The 15,168-nt window shown below is 39.7% G+C and overlaps 1 protein-coding gene across 6 annotated transcripts in view; it reads right to left on the bottom strand.

Moving 5' to 3' along the window:
- dmxl2 (Dmx-like 2) overlaps nt 1-15,168 on the bottom strand; it is a 141,501-nt gene that overhangs the window by 109,158 nt on the left and 17,175 nt on the right. For all 6 annotated transcript variants that reach the window (XR_006309475.1, XM_043677366.1, XM_043677364.1 and 3 more), the window contains exons 2-4: nt 4,817-4,942; nt 3,794-3,865; nt 240-318 (exon numbers count right to left, since the gene is read on the bottom strand). Coding sequence is in view for 5 of the 6 variants with exons in the window: in XM_043677366.1 (XP_043533301.1) it covers nt 240-318; nt 3,794-3,865; nt 4,817-4,942 (277 nt within the window). In the remaining variant the exon portion in view is untranslated. The remainder of the gene's footprint in view (nt 1-239; nt 319-3,793; nt 3,866-4,816; nt 4,943-15,168) is intronic.

The raw sequence follows: 15,168 nt of genomic DNA, 5'->3' as shown, positions 1-15,168 counted from the left end.
CCTTACAAAGTTTTGCACCCTTTAACTCTAAATCAAAAAAGTTTTTAAAAATAATTTTTAAGCCACAAAAGTTTGATTCATACTTTTTTTTCAAATAAACGTAAATCTAGAGGAACAGCATATTTCAGTAAGAATTTCTACATAGATAAGACTATCATTTTGAAACTACAACAAAGATATTTAAAAATACTACTAAGTAGTGCTTTGAGGACATCAGATCACCATACAAATTCAGTTACCTTGTGGATCCCAAGCCAAGTTGTATGCCATAGACTGAAGAAAGAACTGCCCCGTCTTTTGCCATTGATAACTTAGGACCTGTAGTTTTTGAGTTTAGTTAAAACAAAAATGAAAACAACTTTATTTCTGCAAAAAAATAAAAAAAAGCTTAACAACCAACAGCTTGAACAAAATAAATTCAACTTGAATTTCACTTTATTAAATGGTTATCATCTGAACCTTTTGAAAAATTAAGGAAATTAGAATTTCACAGGTCATGCTTGTTGAAATTCTAAATGCATTGACAGCAAAACATATTACAAACAAATTTCAAGTAAATCAATATTGACTGGAACTCAACTTTAAAGAGTTAAATCTATTTGGATATACTACTTTGTTGCACTAAGCAACATAGTTATTTTTTAATTAACAGTTAACAATCCTTGACAGAAGCACTAATATAGTCTTGATAACTACATACTTATTTGTAGCAAGTTGAAAAAGCGCCTAGTTGAGGTCTAGATCTCACTTTGTTAACTTTACCAATGCCCTTCAAGTGTTAAGCAACGCAATGACTCCACAGTATGATAATTACTCTATTTTACTGCTAAGACTAGATGTCTTGCTCTTTGATAATAACAACATTATTCCCAATCAATCAGTACCCGAATTGATTTTAAAAGGGTACAGTATTGAACTCTCAATTCAATGAGAAGGTTATCTTAACCTTTGTCAGTCAGAAAGAGGAAACTCTGGTAGTCAGACATTAATAGTGCACCAAAAGTGACTCTCTTCTGGCACTTTGATATTTGAAGCGAGATGCTGGGATCACTATGTGCCTGTACTTCATAATGGTTAATACTGGGTCAAGTTACATTCATTTTCATACAATATGTTGAATGCATTTCAGTTCGAGCAGTTTCCAAAAAACCTTATCAAAGATTAATTTCAGGACATCTGCTTAGTCAGGTAAAATAGATTTGATCTGCAACTGATCAGCAACTAATAAGTTACAGCAGTATAGATACACTGCTGTAATCCTAACCCTATACTTGCTTCATCAAGAAAATACCACTGATAGTGACTGCTATGTTATACTAAAAGACAACACAATCATACTAGCTTCAACTGAAAGTAGCACTGTACAAGAACCTGGCACAACTACAAATTGGAGATAACAGCTTAGATCATCTCTCATTTTTGAGGAAGACTATAATGTGGAAATAAGAGCTGAAGGCACTCTTACTGATTTCCGTTTTGTTGGTTTTGAAATAATGATTGACTTGTCTCAGCGTAATTCTCAAATTTTCTAGTTAAGGAAGTCAGTTGGTGAACTGCGATGCTGAGTTAATGCGCAGTTGGAACAAGTCCACCATTAACACACTCACTACAGGTCTAAAACCTCTTATGACCAGGACAATTTGTTCAAATTCATCATTTTTATTCAACTTCTGCCTCAGAATTCTGCACACCCATTATATTATGGTGACCCAGCCTCTCCACTTCGGTGTATTTGTCACATAATTATATATAATTAACTCAAAAGATCCAGAACACAGTGCACATTTGAATATTAATCAGTGCCCTGGTACTGGAAACCTTACTGACTTTTCCCTTCTCTGATACTACATCAGCTTGTTGGCTGATAGTTACTTGATTTGGAGAAAAGGTGGAATATTTCACTGAAATTTTTGTGTGTTTCATTTCATTCCCTCTTTAAAACTAAAGCAGGTTCAGCACAACTACAGATTTTGATTTAAGTGAAGAATTTTGTATGAACAGTATGCACCGAGTCCCTTAAAGGTTCCTCTTTAAATCGTTAGTATGAGGAAGAGGTTTGTGAGGTCTTGGCTTACTTCTTACCATGACTTTCCCTTCTAGATTTGTTCTTTAAAGCCGCAAAGTCTACTCTTGTCTTTGGATATTAACAAAATGCAAAAGGATAAAAGGGCCTTCCAATGATTTTGAAAAACATTGTTTTCCAGCGTATTAAAACTGATCTAGATTAAAGCTTAAAACAAATGGCAGAATTTCCCTTTCCAAGATGAGAAGCAAGTCTACAAGGCTATGGGCTGTGAGGTGGAAGGGGGGCTTTGGGGTGGAGCGGAATTATCACATGGTGGTCTTCCCTCTATATTAAATTAATTTGCAACCCAAAGCCACATTTTAGGAGGTGTGTGCTACATATCCTAGAGTCATCATGACTCATACAGACTAGTATTCTCACATGTGCCTACCTCTTTCTGAGATCATTAGCCTTTACATAGATGGCTCCTGGGAAACAGAGTAGCTCCTCTAAAGCTAGTCCTTGACACCTACACGAACAGCACAGACAGACAACTGTTCTCATGCTTCCACCAGGATTATAGTGGAACAGACCACAGAACTCATGAAGGTGAGATTTTGGTAAGTGCATTGCTCCCATAGGAATTTGTAACATAGCTTATACATACAGCATTGGGGGGTACGCGCATTCTGGATGCAGACGAAATGGAGGGACTTGGCATGCCCGGAGCATTCGAGGAAGCTGCTTTAGGGGTTCTAGTGTGTTGTTCCTCCTCCCTACAGGTTCCTGGTTGCTGCTAACACTGTCTGTCTGAGAGTAAGGAGCAGCTGGAATCAAGTCGAAGTGCCTTGTCCCCATTTGCTTTGCTGATGATGCTGAGCAACCAAAGCTAGAGCAATGGAGTGTAGGTTCAAGAACATTCTTGGCACTAAGCATTCTGCTGGACCTGGGTCCCCAAGGTAGCAGCTCCCTCTTCCATGGAGGCAAATGAACAATTGTGTACGACAGCCAGCATAGTAGTGAGAAGATGGAAGTTTTCCTCCATCTTTTGTTTCAGCTTGTAATGACTCTGGTACAGTTGGCTGATGTTCCTGTACTCACTGAAGTAAAAGCCTCTATACTGGTGGAGGATGCAGATTAATGTGTTGCCTGTGGATCCTTTGAGGATGCACGGGCTTCCTCTTCAAAGGTAGCAATGTTGTTGAGGGATTCATACGGTTGCCTCTTCTTTCTGGAGGTTTCCTGACCGCCATTAGTGCCTAACCAGGCTGCCTGGGTTTAGTGGGGTGGACTCCTTTACTGTCACCCAGAAAGAGGACAAATGTTATCTCCAACAATTTGTCTCCAAGAAGCAGGGAGCTAGCTTATTTTTTTTCTGAGCCAACTGGTTGGAGTTTAGAGATGACCTCCATAGTGTGAGGGGTAGTTTCTAGATTGCAATGTCCAGATGGACTTTATGTATTGCACCAGAACCTTGGCGGCCAGAAGATCCCATCAATAGTGAACACCTCCAGCTTACTCAGAATATGATTTGCTAAATAATATCCTCAATATATTCCTTAAACAACCAATGAGGAAAGAAGCACCTGATTGCGTGAGAGAATGCACCCTGTGCTACGACAGAAATGAGACCATGAAATTTACTTACCACAAACTTCAAATGGAAAAGTCCTGACCTAAATCTGGAAGAGCTCATTTTCTGGATTTAAAGTTCGTGTATCACCCTTAAATGAACATTAACAAAGGGTTACACTGCATATTTTTTCTTTAAAAGGATGGGATACTTACAAGTTTTCTTTTGTAATGGCTTACAGGTAATGGTTCAAAGATGCAAACAGTGTTCCCATAAGAAGCGGCAATCTAAAAATGACACAATGAAAGCTATTTATTCAATGATCTCAAGTTCCTGGAGTCATATGTACATAATAGAGGTCACCCTAATTTCCAGCACTACAATTTCACTTCAGTGCGCATCATGCTATGAAACGTCATTGTGGTTTAACTTGTGATTTTGTTGCACATTCCTTATATCTATTTGAAATTAAACTTTCAATGATTCACTGCACTAAACAGTAATTATTTCATTAGAAAAAAAAAGTCAGCTGCATATTGTGGTTTCTATGATTGTGTCTTTGTATAACTGATCAGGAGACAAGAAACAACTGCTGGAAGGTTTTTCCTGAACAAAGTACAAGACCACATACATATAAATGCAGATGCTTGTGATCCAATCAAGTTAAATGCATTTGGCAATACCAATTCATGAAAACATCACTCAACACAGAAGATCCATGCTGTTGTCAGCAGAATTATGACATTTTATGGTAAACTGAACAGCTCACAATGCCTCTTATAAGGAATACTTTATACCCGCTATTCACACAGATAACACTAGACAAATACTTTGTAGGTTCAAATTTAACTGTTCAAACAGAACCAAGTTTAACAGTTGCTTACTCAGGTAAACTGTGGCTTTATCTGGTTAAATGTCATCAGTACCGATTAAGGCATGTGGCTGTTCCGCATCCCTGTTTCTGCACACCCATAGTTAAACTCTTTGGACTTAAAGGAGGTGCCCCTAGAGTTCAACTGGAACTCTTAGAAATAGTGCTAAAATATTACACAATTCTCAGATAACGCACAATCCTAAAATATACATTAATTTTTTTAAAAATTAACTGGATTATGGACTGATAAAATTCGACTAGAACAGTTCTGTATACAAGGCAAAGCAGCATATTGGAACCCAAAAATAGGGTACAACCCTCCATCGAATACATTACTAGGACTAATCCAATAAAATTATCATACTCTGCCTTGCTGAAGGGAGCACTCCACACAGCCCACTTGGATATTGCCATGTTTAGCACCAGGGATGATCTGAACACATTCAAAATCACTTCCAAGAATCACTATGTCGCATCCTGATGCGTATGCCTAGAAAAGCAGAAATCAGAAGGAACAATTAAATTGACTAACCTCACAAATGTTTTCTAACTTAATTAATGCTTCATGAGATTAAGGGAAAAGCTACAAGTGAATAAAGAAAATTAATTTAAATGGGAAACAGAATTGCCTTGAATGATAACTGAACTTAATGACAACATCCAAGTCACATTTAATGTTAGTTAGCTCTCTCCCTTAAAATTTCTTCCAATTTCTCCCGGGCTAGTATTTTCTGACTTTCAGTCTCTCTCTCTCTCTCATGCTTTTCTCTATACTTTCTAAGCTTTTACACAATTTGCCTTTCTAGTTTCTCTTTTTGTGAAAACATGTGGCTAGCAAATTACTTTTTTCTTTCTGTAAGCCAACCCTTTGTCTGCTTAGCCTTCACTGTTTTTCCCACTGCTTCTTGCATATTCGGTTTTCTGGAAATAATCTGTAAACCAGGCAACATTTGTGGGATAAAAACAAAGTTACATTTTCAGGTCAATAATAATTCTTTCCACAGTTGCTGTTGGATATGCTGAATATTTCCAACATTTTGTTTTTATTTCAGATATCTAGATTCCACAATACACTGTATGCAGTATTGTTATTCTTTTATATTATGTTTTCGGATGTACATAGTACATTTTTAAAGATCCTTGAAGCAGCAGAAACAACCAAGATTATTTTAGTAAGACTGCAGTCATTGACAATCCACCCGAGGGCATCAGTAAAGAATCCCTTTGATAGCTGAAGACAGATGCTCAGAATCACCTTGGCACTCATGCCTAGAAAAAGCCAACACTACTGTGGAGTAAGAGTAACTCCCCAATTAAAGAATTATTTTAAGCACATATTCATTTCAAAAAGAAATGCAGTCTTGGATCAGTAAAGGCCTGTTACTAAATTTGCCCATTATAAAGTTGCCAGCTCTTAGCAAAACATCCACTCTTGAAATCATTAATTTACATTTCAATTTCACACAATAATTATTACTGGCATATAAATGACAATGTTCTTCACACACCAATAATTCAATACAGCATCTTAAGACACACACAAACACCATTTCTCATTCAGGTTTCTTGTTATGTCAATTTTGAAGAATAATGCAATAGGCACAATGCTGCAGGGATTTCTGGCAATGGTTCATGATATCTAGTTGATACCATTTACAAATTTCTTCAGATGAAAAAAATTAATTTCTTTACTTTGAGGTCAGTAAACTGTAAACCTTACCCAAAAGGCTGCTTATTCCCTTAAGTAGTAATGTATAAAATTAATCCTATGTCAGATTATAGAATACCAGTTATTCAGAAATGATGTTCGCATTATAAGGATTGGAAATTGCCAATATAAAATCATGCATTTAGAACATAGGCCTGCATTTAATACATCTGAACTTCAATTCAAAGAAAATTGGGTACAAGCACACATCATATTCTAAACAAAACATTGAGGACACATTGTTTTGTATGTAATAGACAAAAGTACTGGTACAGTTTACAGAGACAAGAGCACAGCAGATTTTGAAACCAAATTTACTTCCTAAGCTAATACAGCTATAGACAATCGTATAGTCAGCCTCAAGAGTTACATTGAATAAAATATAAAAACAATGCAATTAAAATCAACATGTTAAGTTGTACTATCCATCAATTCAACGCCTTGCACAGAGGATGTGAAATATGTTTGAAATAATTGTGCATATTAGATAACCAGCAGCAGAAGGGGTGATCACAAAGTTTACATTTAATGCAATTAACATTTATTGCTAGGCATTAGGTAGTCTTGGGCGTTTAATCAAAGTGAAAGGCAGAACAGAAGTGATTTTTGCAATTTACAAAAGCACACAAAATTTAAGAGGGATCAATGATCATTAGCAGTATACCATTCTAAAATGGCTGAGTGAAATACTTAAATTTTTTTATTATAGTTGAATGGCTTCAACTCATGTACTTACCTCATTTTGTGAACTGCATTTAGCTTGTGTTACAGTCTGTGGGGAGCAAGTTACCCCAGTTAAGGAAGAGTAACAGTCTTAAGTTCTACATTATTTACACACAGATTTCAATTCAATTATTTTGCATTGATACCAGATTTGTTTTGGCTTTACTAACAAATGACATTGACACAGCATTTTAAAAAATCCTTTCAGAAGATATGGGCATCATTGGAAATGTCATATCAGAAGGCAGATAAAAGACAGCCACATTGCTGTGAATCTGGACAGGTGGCTAGACCAGGTAAGGATGGAAGATTTTATTTCCTTATAAGGACACTAAAGAACTAGATACATGTTTATGACAATCTATGATAGCTTTCATGATTATCATTACTAATGATGGAATTTAAATATAATTGAAATCCTAACAGCTGCCATGTGGGATTCAAAACATGCTCCCAGAGAATTAGCAAGGGTTTATTACAAGTCCAGTGGCAGTACAACTAATCCACTATCTCCCCCTCAATCGGATAGGGGGACTAAATATTGCAACAAGCATGAATGAGTATAAGTATCACTTCAACACATCATCTCAGACGCAGGACAGAATCTCAATAGAAGCATAAAACAGAAAGTGGTGAATTGCCATCTGTTATATATCCTGTCCAATTTTACTTTCCATTATGTCAGTTCGCTATTGCCTGCCACTGCCAGACTTGAAAGTTTCACTTGTCAACCTCTTTAGTGAGCATAGGTTTCAACCCAAGGATCAATTGTAACAACATGACACTGCATGATGTGACTACAATTTGCCTTTCAATGGGGAGGTTAATGTGCAAAGTCCTGGTCTACATTTTTAAATTTTGGTGAAGGTACAGAAAGAGCGACAACGGTGATACTAGAGTTGAGAACATCTATGTATTATGAAAAGCTGAACATACTGGAGTACTTTTCTGTGGAAAACAAAAGGTCGAGGGTTGACCTAATTATGGTTCTTATGTTAAGGGGCATGCGAGAGTAGACACAGTGAAATATTTTGGCTTACAAGAAGTACTAAGCTAGAAGCTTTGAATGTAACAGTCAGTAACAAATTCAACTGGAAACTGATAAAAGAAAACTTTTTACCCAAAAATTGGTAAGAAAATGGAACATATCACTGCACAGAATAAGTGAGGCAAAATAGCATATGAAAATAAAAGTTGAAAGGCTATGTTGATAAGAAGTTGGAGAATGATCATGTAGACCATTATATACTGGTATATACTTGTTGGACCAAATGGTTTTTTTTGTGTCATAAATCAATTCCTCCACCCCTATTTGTAAGACCATTTATCTGACAACCAATCTTGGATGAGCCACTATTTCCTATAACTAAACATTGAGATGACTCATACCATCATCTCCTGCTCCACACTCTGGGTACTATCTCACGCTGAACCAGGCTGTCAGCAGCCTTTCCATTCCAAACACATTTTTCTTTTGCATTAAAGACCATTTAAGTATTTGTATGACATACCTCACATTCACCCTTAACTTAGCTGATCTGCTGCTGAAACATCAATCCAATGGTCAACTATTCCAGTCCCCTCCAATTAACCTTCTATCCTCCCCTCCCTGTAAATTTCAGCTGACTCTTAACCCATTTTTGAGATAAATTTTGTGTCATCAATGTTGCTTCTATTATCCACCTTTAGTGCCTCTCAAGATGGTTAAGTGACTTCTGTAATCACTGCAACTTGCATGGTGAAGATACTTGTACCATGCTGTTAGATAAGGAGTTCCAAGATGATGACCTAGCAGTAATACTGGTACAATTATATAGTTTCACGCGAGGATGATGTGTATCTTGGAGGGGAGCCTGAAGGCGCGATAGTCACCTTATCTGCTGCCTCTGACCTTCCAGAAAGTAGAAGTCGTGGGTTTGAAAGGGTCTGCTAAAGAGCCTTAGTGCATTTGTTTTTATTCTTTCATAGGATGTGGACATTGCTGGTAAAGCCAGATTAGTTGCCCATCGTAATATGCCTTTGAACAGGGCAGTAGGTTTTGCCATTTCAATTAAAAGTCAATCACAGTATTGGAGATCTGGAGTCACATATAGACTAGGCCAGGTAACGGCGACAGAATTCCTTGCCTTAAGGCTATTAATGAATCAGATCGGATTTTATAGCAATGATAGTTGACATTAATGAGACTAGTTTTATATTTCAGCTTTTATTTCAAATTCAAATTCCACTAGTTCCATGATGGGATTTGAACATATATACCCAGAAAATTAGCCAAGGCCTCTGGGTTGTTAGTTCAGTGATATTATCGCTATACAACCATCTCTCAATGATGTTGCATTTTTCTACCTGATTTTTCACAACTTTAATTTGTGTTAATATCATTACATTATCTATGTTGATAACTTGGGTTGAAGGGCCTTTTTGTATGACTGGTTCTCTATGACTCTATGGTATAACTAAACCTTTATGCAAGTTTTGGGCACCATAGCTCAGGAAGGATGTACTGGCCCTGGAGCACATTCAGAGAAGGTTCACAAGAACGGCCCCAGGAATGAAAAGCTTAACATACGAGGAACATTTGAGCACTCTAAGTTTATAAGTGATGGAGTTTAGAAGGATGGTTGGGGGGGGGGGGGATCTAATTGAAACATACAGAATACTGAATGGCCTGGACAGAGTAGATATTGGGAAATTGTTTCCATTGGTAGGAGAGACTAGGATCAGAGGACATAGCCTTAGAGAAAAGGGAAGATATTTTAGAATGGCGCTATGGAGAAACTTCTTCAGCCAGAGAGTGGCGAATCTATGGAATTCATTGCCACAGAAGGCTGTGGAGGTTTTGACTACATTTAAGACTGAGATAGATAGGTTCTTGAGTATCAAGAAGATCAAGGGTTATGGGGAGAAAGCGAGAGAATGGGGTTGAGAAACTTATCAACCAGGATAGAGTGGTGGAGCAGACTCGATGGGCTGAATGGCCTAATTTCTGTTCCTTCGGTCTTATGGTCTAGAGAATTAGAACAGGTCTGCAGCATAGACATAAGCCATTTATCCCAAGCTGGTTTACACCAGCATTTATGTTCGAACTGAGCCTTCTCCCAGGAATTCTTATGTAATTCCATAAGTATATCCTTTTACTTCTTTCTCCTTGCCAATGCTTGCCTGCTGCTTGTCTGCACAAAGTCACAGAAAGGTAACTTATAGGAACCAAGAATAGATCCCCATAGGACTTCCAATGCAGTGATGTGAGAAGCAATGCGTGGAGATCCATAGCTAAAACTGGACAGGTGAGTGGAATGAAATAAGCAGAAATGGAAGGAGTTGGCTAAGAGACAGTCACCACCTGCTAACAAAGAAGTGTGCAGAGATTTAAGTTGGGTGATAATAGAGAAAAGGCAGCAGTAGCTATTTCTGTTCTTGAGGTTAATCCTAGGGAAATGGATACTTCAGACAGAGGAGAACAAATGCAGCTTGAAAAGAGGGTATTTAAAAAATTCTCAATTTAATTTGGTCTTAGAATTGTTAAAAATACAGTATCGGGAGGATCCAAGATGGAGGCACCCTGTTAGGCTTGCGTTTATTGGGTTCTGCGCGGCAACTCCAACCCAACAGAAGTAGAACCCATCCCAAGCACTTTACTGTGAGCTGGAAGGAACTAGAAACCCAAAAATGTTGCCTTACCTTTGTCCTTGCAGCTGGAGAATGCCAAAAAAAGGAGGAAGCTCACCCGGGGCCGGGGCCATGGCCCAGCCGGCTGAAGCAGTGGGCTTGCTTACTCACCAGATCCTGGTTAGGGGCTGGCCAAATCTTGTGAGGTCCTGAATAAGTAGATCCAGGGGAAAAAAAAAACAAAGAAAAACTGGCTCCTGTATCTGCTATGCTGCAAGACTTGGGGAAAAAGCTCCAGCACCAGGCTGCAGGGGTAGAGGCAGAGAAAGACTCTAAGAGCCAGACTGAAGCCCTGGAAACACAAGTCCGTCGTCTGTTGGATCTGGTAGACGATCTCAAAAGAAACTACACATTGTTGGCATACTGGATAGGACAGAAGATGGGTGGCCAATGGAGTTCTTCAAGAAGTGGTTCCTGGAATTCCTTGGTTTGGAGGTTGAGAAGGGAAGGATAACAATTGAAAGTCCACCAGATCGTGGCATGAAAGCCAGGTGTGGTTCAGCGCCCACGCCCTGTCCTGGTAACATTCTATCATGATAAAGACAAGCAGAAGGTCATGGAAGCCCTAAAGCCCAGGGGAAGGATTATAGGGCATTGGTATGTGGTGACTCAAGGGTCATGTTTTTTCAGGACTTCTTGGCAGCAGTGGTTTGGAAAAGGAAGTCCTACGATGGCGTCAAGAGGAGATTGGAAAATTGAGAGAACTTGGGATCCAGAATTCTCCGAGATACCCAGTGGTGCTTCGGATCAATCATAACGGATCCATACATTTGTTTGATTTGCCAGAGAAAGCGAAGAACTTTGTGGACACATTGACTTAAGTTGAACGGCCGAATAGGCTAGAGGACAGAGCTGTTCGGGTTTGCTTCTCTTGAAAAGGACTTGGTGGAGTCTTCTTTCTGGTAATAAGTTGCGTGAAATGATGTCCAGGATGGATAGAGTATTTATCTTTGATTTCTACGTTACGTTAAGGGGTGGGTGACATATTTATTTTTAGTTTACTTGTCTATAGTACTAACCTTGCTCTTGGTGTTTTTGTTCCTCTACCGGGTAGTTGGTGTATGTGGTGCAACCCTAGCTGGTAGGGGTTGAGAGGGGGTTGGAATGGTTAGTAGGATTGTGGGATGTATAGGTACCCCCTTTGAAAGGTGGGGGGTTAAATTCCTTCAATCAGTGCCTTTGGCGATTTTTTGTTTTTCTGTTTTTGCTGTACATAGTTTTTGTCAGTTTTGTAGATTTGTTGGCTATAGTTATTTTAGTCTGAATAGTTTTGGGTTTTGTGCATTCTTTTGCATTAAAGCTCAGCGATATATAGTTCGGGTTCTTCCTCTCTGGAGTCTAAATGGTGCGAGAGAAGGTTATGGCTAATGATGTGTTAAAGTGGTGTATCTGGATTATTAAGGGGAGTCATTCACCTGTCAGGAGTACTTTCCAGCCTTAAACGGGAGAGGGTGAATGTTGCCTTATTACAAGAAACACACTTGGATGATGCAGACCATTTGATGCTGCAACACAACGGGTATGACGGGGTATATTTTTCATCTTTCAATAGGAATAGTAGAGGGGTGACCACTTTAGTTATAAAGAATCTCCCATTTAAGTTGTTACGGTGCATTAAAGACACACACGGGAGATTTGAAATCCTTAAAGCTTTGATAAATGGGGAAGAATATGGGATCTTAAATGTTTACTGTCCCCTGGCCCACCCTCAATTCTTGACAGAAACACTTTCTAGACTGGTTAACCTTGCATCTCAACATATTATTGTAGGAGGGAATCTCAGTTGTCTCACAGACCCTACGATAGACAGATTGTCCATAGGCCCACCGATATCCGCTCTGTGATCTAAACAATTAAGGGATCTGTGTGCTGAACTGGGGTTGGTGAATGTTTGGAGGCACTTCACCCTACTGGCAGGGACTTCACGTTCTTTTTGAACCCACATAAATGCCATACCAGGGTTGATCTTTTTCTGACCCCTGCAGCACATCTGGGCTTGGTGGAGTCATGTACAATCACGCCCTAGTGTATTTAATGGTTAAGAGTAAGGATACTGTGGTAGGCTCGAGGCACTGGTGACTGGATCCTTTCATCCTCCAGGATAGCAAGTTTATTGAATTGTTTCAGGGCTTTTTTAGATATTAATTCAGTCTTGGCCAGTGGTCCACCCATTCTTTGGGGAACAGCTAAAACCTATGCTAGGAGGTTGGTTATTTCCTATTCAGCCAGTAAGAAGCGACAGACGGGTGAGCAGCAACGCTTGCTCGAGACATGTCTGAAAGTAGCTGAAAAGGCAAACTTTGTCAGGCCTTCACTGGTTAAACTGCAGAGGATCACAGTGCTTCGATCTACGCTGAACTCCATGCTCACACGGACAGCCAAGAGGGAGCTTACATTTGCAAGTCAAAGGCTGTTTGAGTGGGGGGATTCAAGATAGCGGCGATCCAGTAGGTCTGCTTTGCTGAGCTGTGCACAAGTGAGGTACTCACCCTCCTTTTACTGCTTAATTTGTTGGTAATAACCAATTCTCGACCCTTACAACTATTTAGTACCAGCTTGGAACAGTTAAGAAAATAACTAAGGAGAAGGGAGCATGAGGCAGTGAAACTTCGAGAGAAGATCAATTCGTTGATGGAGGAGACCCAGGCCAGGCTTGAATTGATCTCGGTTATGCTGCAGAAGCATGACCAGGAGATCCAGCGCCTCGGACAGCGTGTTGTGGAGGCAGAGCAACGGAGCACAGTGGAATCCTCGGCGGGTCAGGTTCAGGCCCTGGAACGGCGAGTGCGGGCCTTGGAGGAGCAGGTCGACGGCCTCGCTGGGGCTTCCCGAACGGGATAAAGAAGGCCAGCTCATCAGCTTTTTGAAGCAATGGCTCCCATGGCTTATGAGGCTGGAAGTCGAGGTAGGCAGAGTGTGGGTCAAATGGGCTGACCGAGTTGCAGTGCACAGGCCCGGATCAGACCAGCACCCTGCCCAGTCCTAGTGCAGCTCCAGCATTATAGACACAAACAAATGATGTTGGAAGCTTCTAAAGCACTGGAAAAGGATCCTCAAGCTCTGATATACAAAGGATCGTGAATAATGCTTTCCCAGGACTTCTCTCTGGTCATGATTCCTAAGAACAAGGCCTTTGATGGGGTAAAAAGGCGGCTGAGGGACTTGAATATCCAGTATTCCGTTAGATATCCGGCGATACTGCGTTTCAGCCCTGGTGGGTCTGTGTTCAACTTTGATTCATCGGAAAAGGGAAAGGACTTCTTGGATGCTTTAAAATAGACTGACTTGAATTATATGGACATTATTTTATTTTGTTTTTTGTCTGTAATTTGCCTGGTTTACCTGGTTGTTGGGGAGTGTTCTCGGTTTTTAAAAAATATATGTTGGGGTCATAATTATTTCCCTTTTTTCTGTCTCCTCTCCCTTCTCATCGTATATTGTTTCCCTGGGTTTTCTTTTTTAATTTCCTTTTGTCCTTCTTTTCTGGTTTGGGATGGGGGGAAAGCGAGGAGAGATCTTTTTTTTTGTTCTACCAGGAGTGCCTAGAATTACAGTATGGAGGGGACAGATTGAATGCCCACATTTAACTTTCTTGTTATAAGATGTTGGTATTTTTCTCTTACTTTGCGTTATCTAGGGTGGGGGTATGGTTTCAGCGAGAAGGAGTCATGGTGGGGCTAATGGGTGGTAAGAGCACCACCTGCTGACAAGGGGGAAAGTCTCCTTTCATTTATGCTTCTGGTATGTTGTAGAAATAGCTGTGAGAAGGTTTGATTTAGTAGTTTCGGAAGTTGCATTTTTAAACTTATACGAGCTATTTATGGTTTTCACTCGGAGCGCTATGAGTGGGGTTCTTCTTCCCGGGGGCGCGGTCAAGGACTGTTTCAGACGATCATGGCTAGCCATTCGTTTAAATGGTGCACCTGGAATGTGCACCAATTCATTCACCAATTAAGAGAAAAAAAAAGATACTGCCAAGCCTTAGAAAAGAGTAGTTCAATGTAGCCTTGTTATAAGAAATGCACTTAACTAATAAGGAGCATTTGAAGTTGCAACAGGGAGGATTCGGCCAGGTGTTTTTCTCATCCATTAATTCGAAAAGTAGAGGAGTTTCTATTCTCATTCGGAAGAATCTCCTGTTTCAAATGCTAGGCCAAATTAAGGATGAGTGCGGGTGATGCATAATCCTTAAAGTTTTAATACATGGAGAGGAATATTGTAAATGCTGCACTCACCCAAATGGCAAAGAGGGAAACCTCTTTTGTGAAACAGAGATTATTTAAAAATGGTGATAAACTGGGTAGATATCTAATAGAACATAGAACATAGAACAATACAGCACAGAACAGGCCCTTCGGCCCACGATGTTGTGCCGAACATTTATCCTAGCTTAAGCACCCATCCATGTACCTATCCAATTGCCACTTAAAGTTCGCCAATGATTCTGACTCTACCACTCCCACAGGCAGCACATACCATGCACCCACCACTCTCTGGGTAAAGAACTCACCCCTGACATCTCCCCTATACCTTCCACCCTTCACCTTAAATTTATGTCCCCTTATAACACTCTGTTTTACCCAGTGAAAAAGTCTCTGACTGTCTACTCTATCTAT

The sequence above is a fragment of the Chiloscyllium plagiosum genome, chromosome 36, assembly GCF_004010195.1.
Source record: "Chiloscyllium plagiosum isolate BGI_BamShark_2017 chromosome 36, ASM401019v2, whole genome shotgun sequence".
Classification (NCBI taxonomy): Eukaryota; Metazoa; Chordata; class Chondrichthyes; order Orectolobiformes; family Hemiscylliidae; genus Chiloscyllium; species Chiloscyllium plagiosum.
Note: the sequence above shows the minus strand (reverse complement) of the source record. Positions and strands in the feature narration are given on the sequence as shown.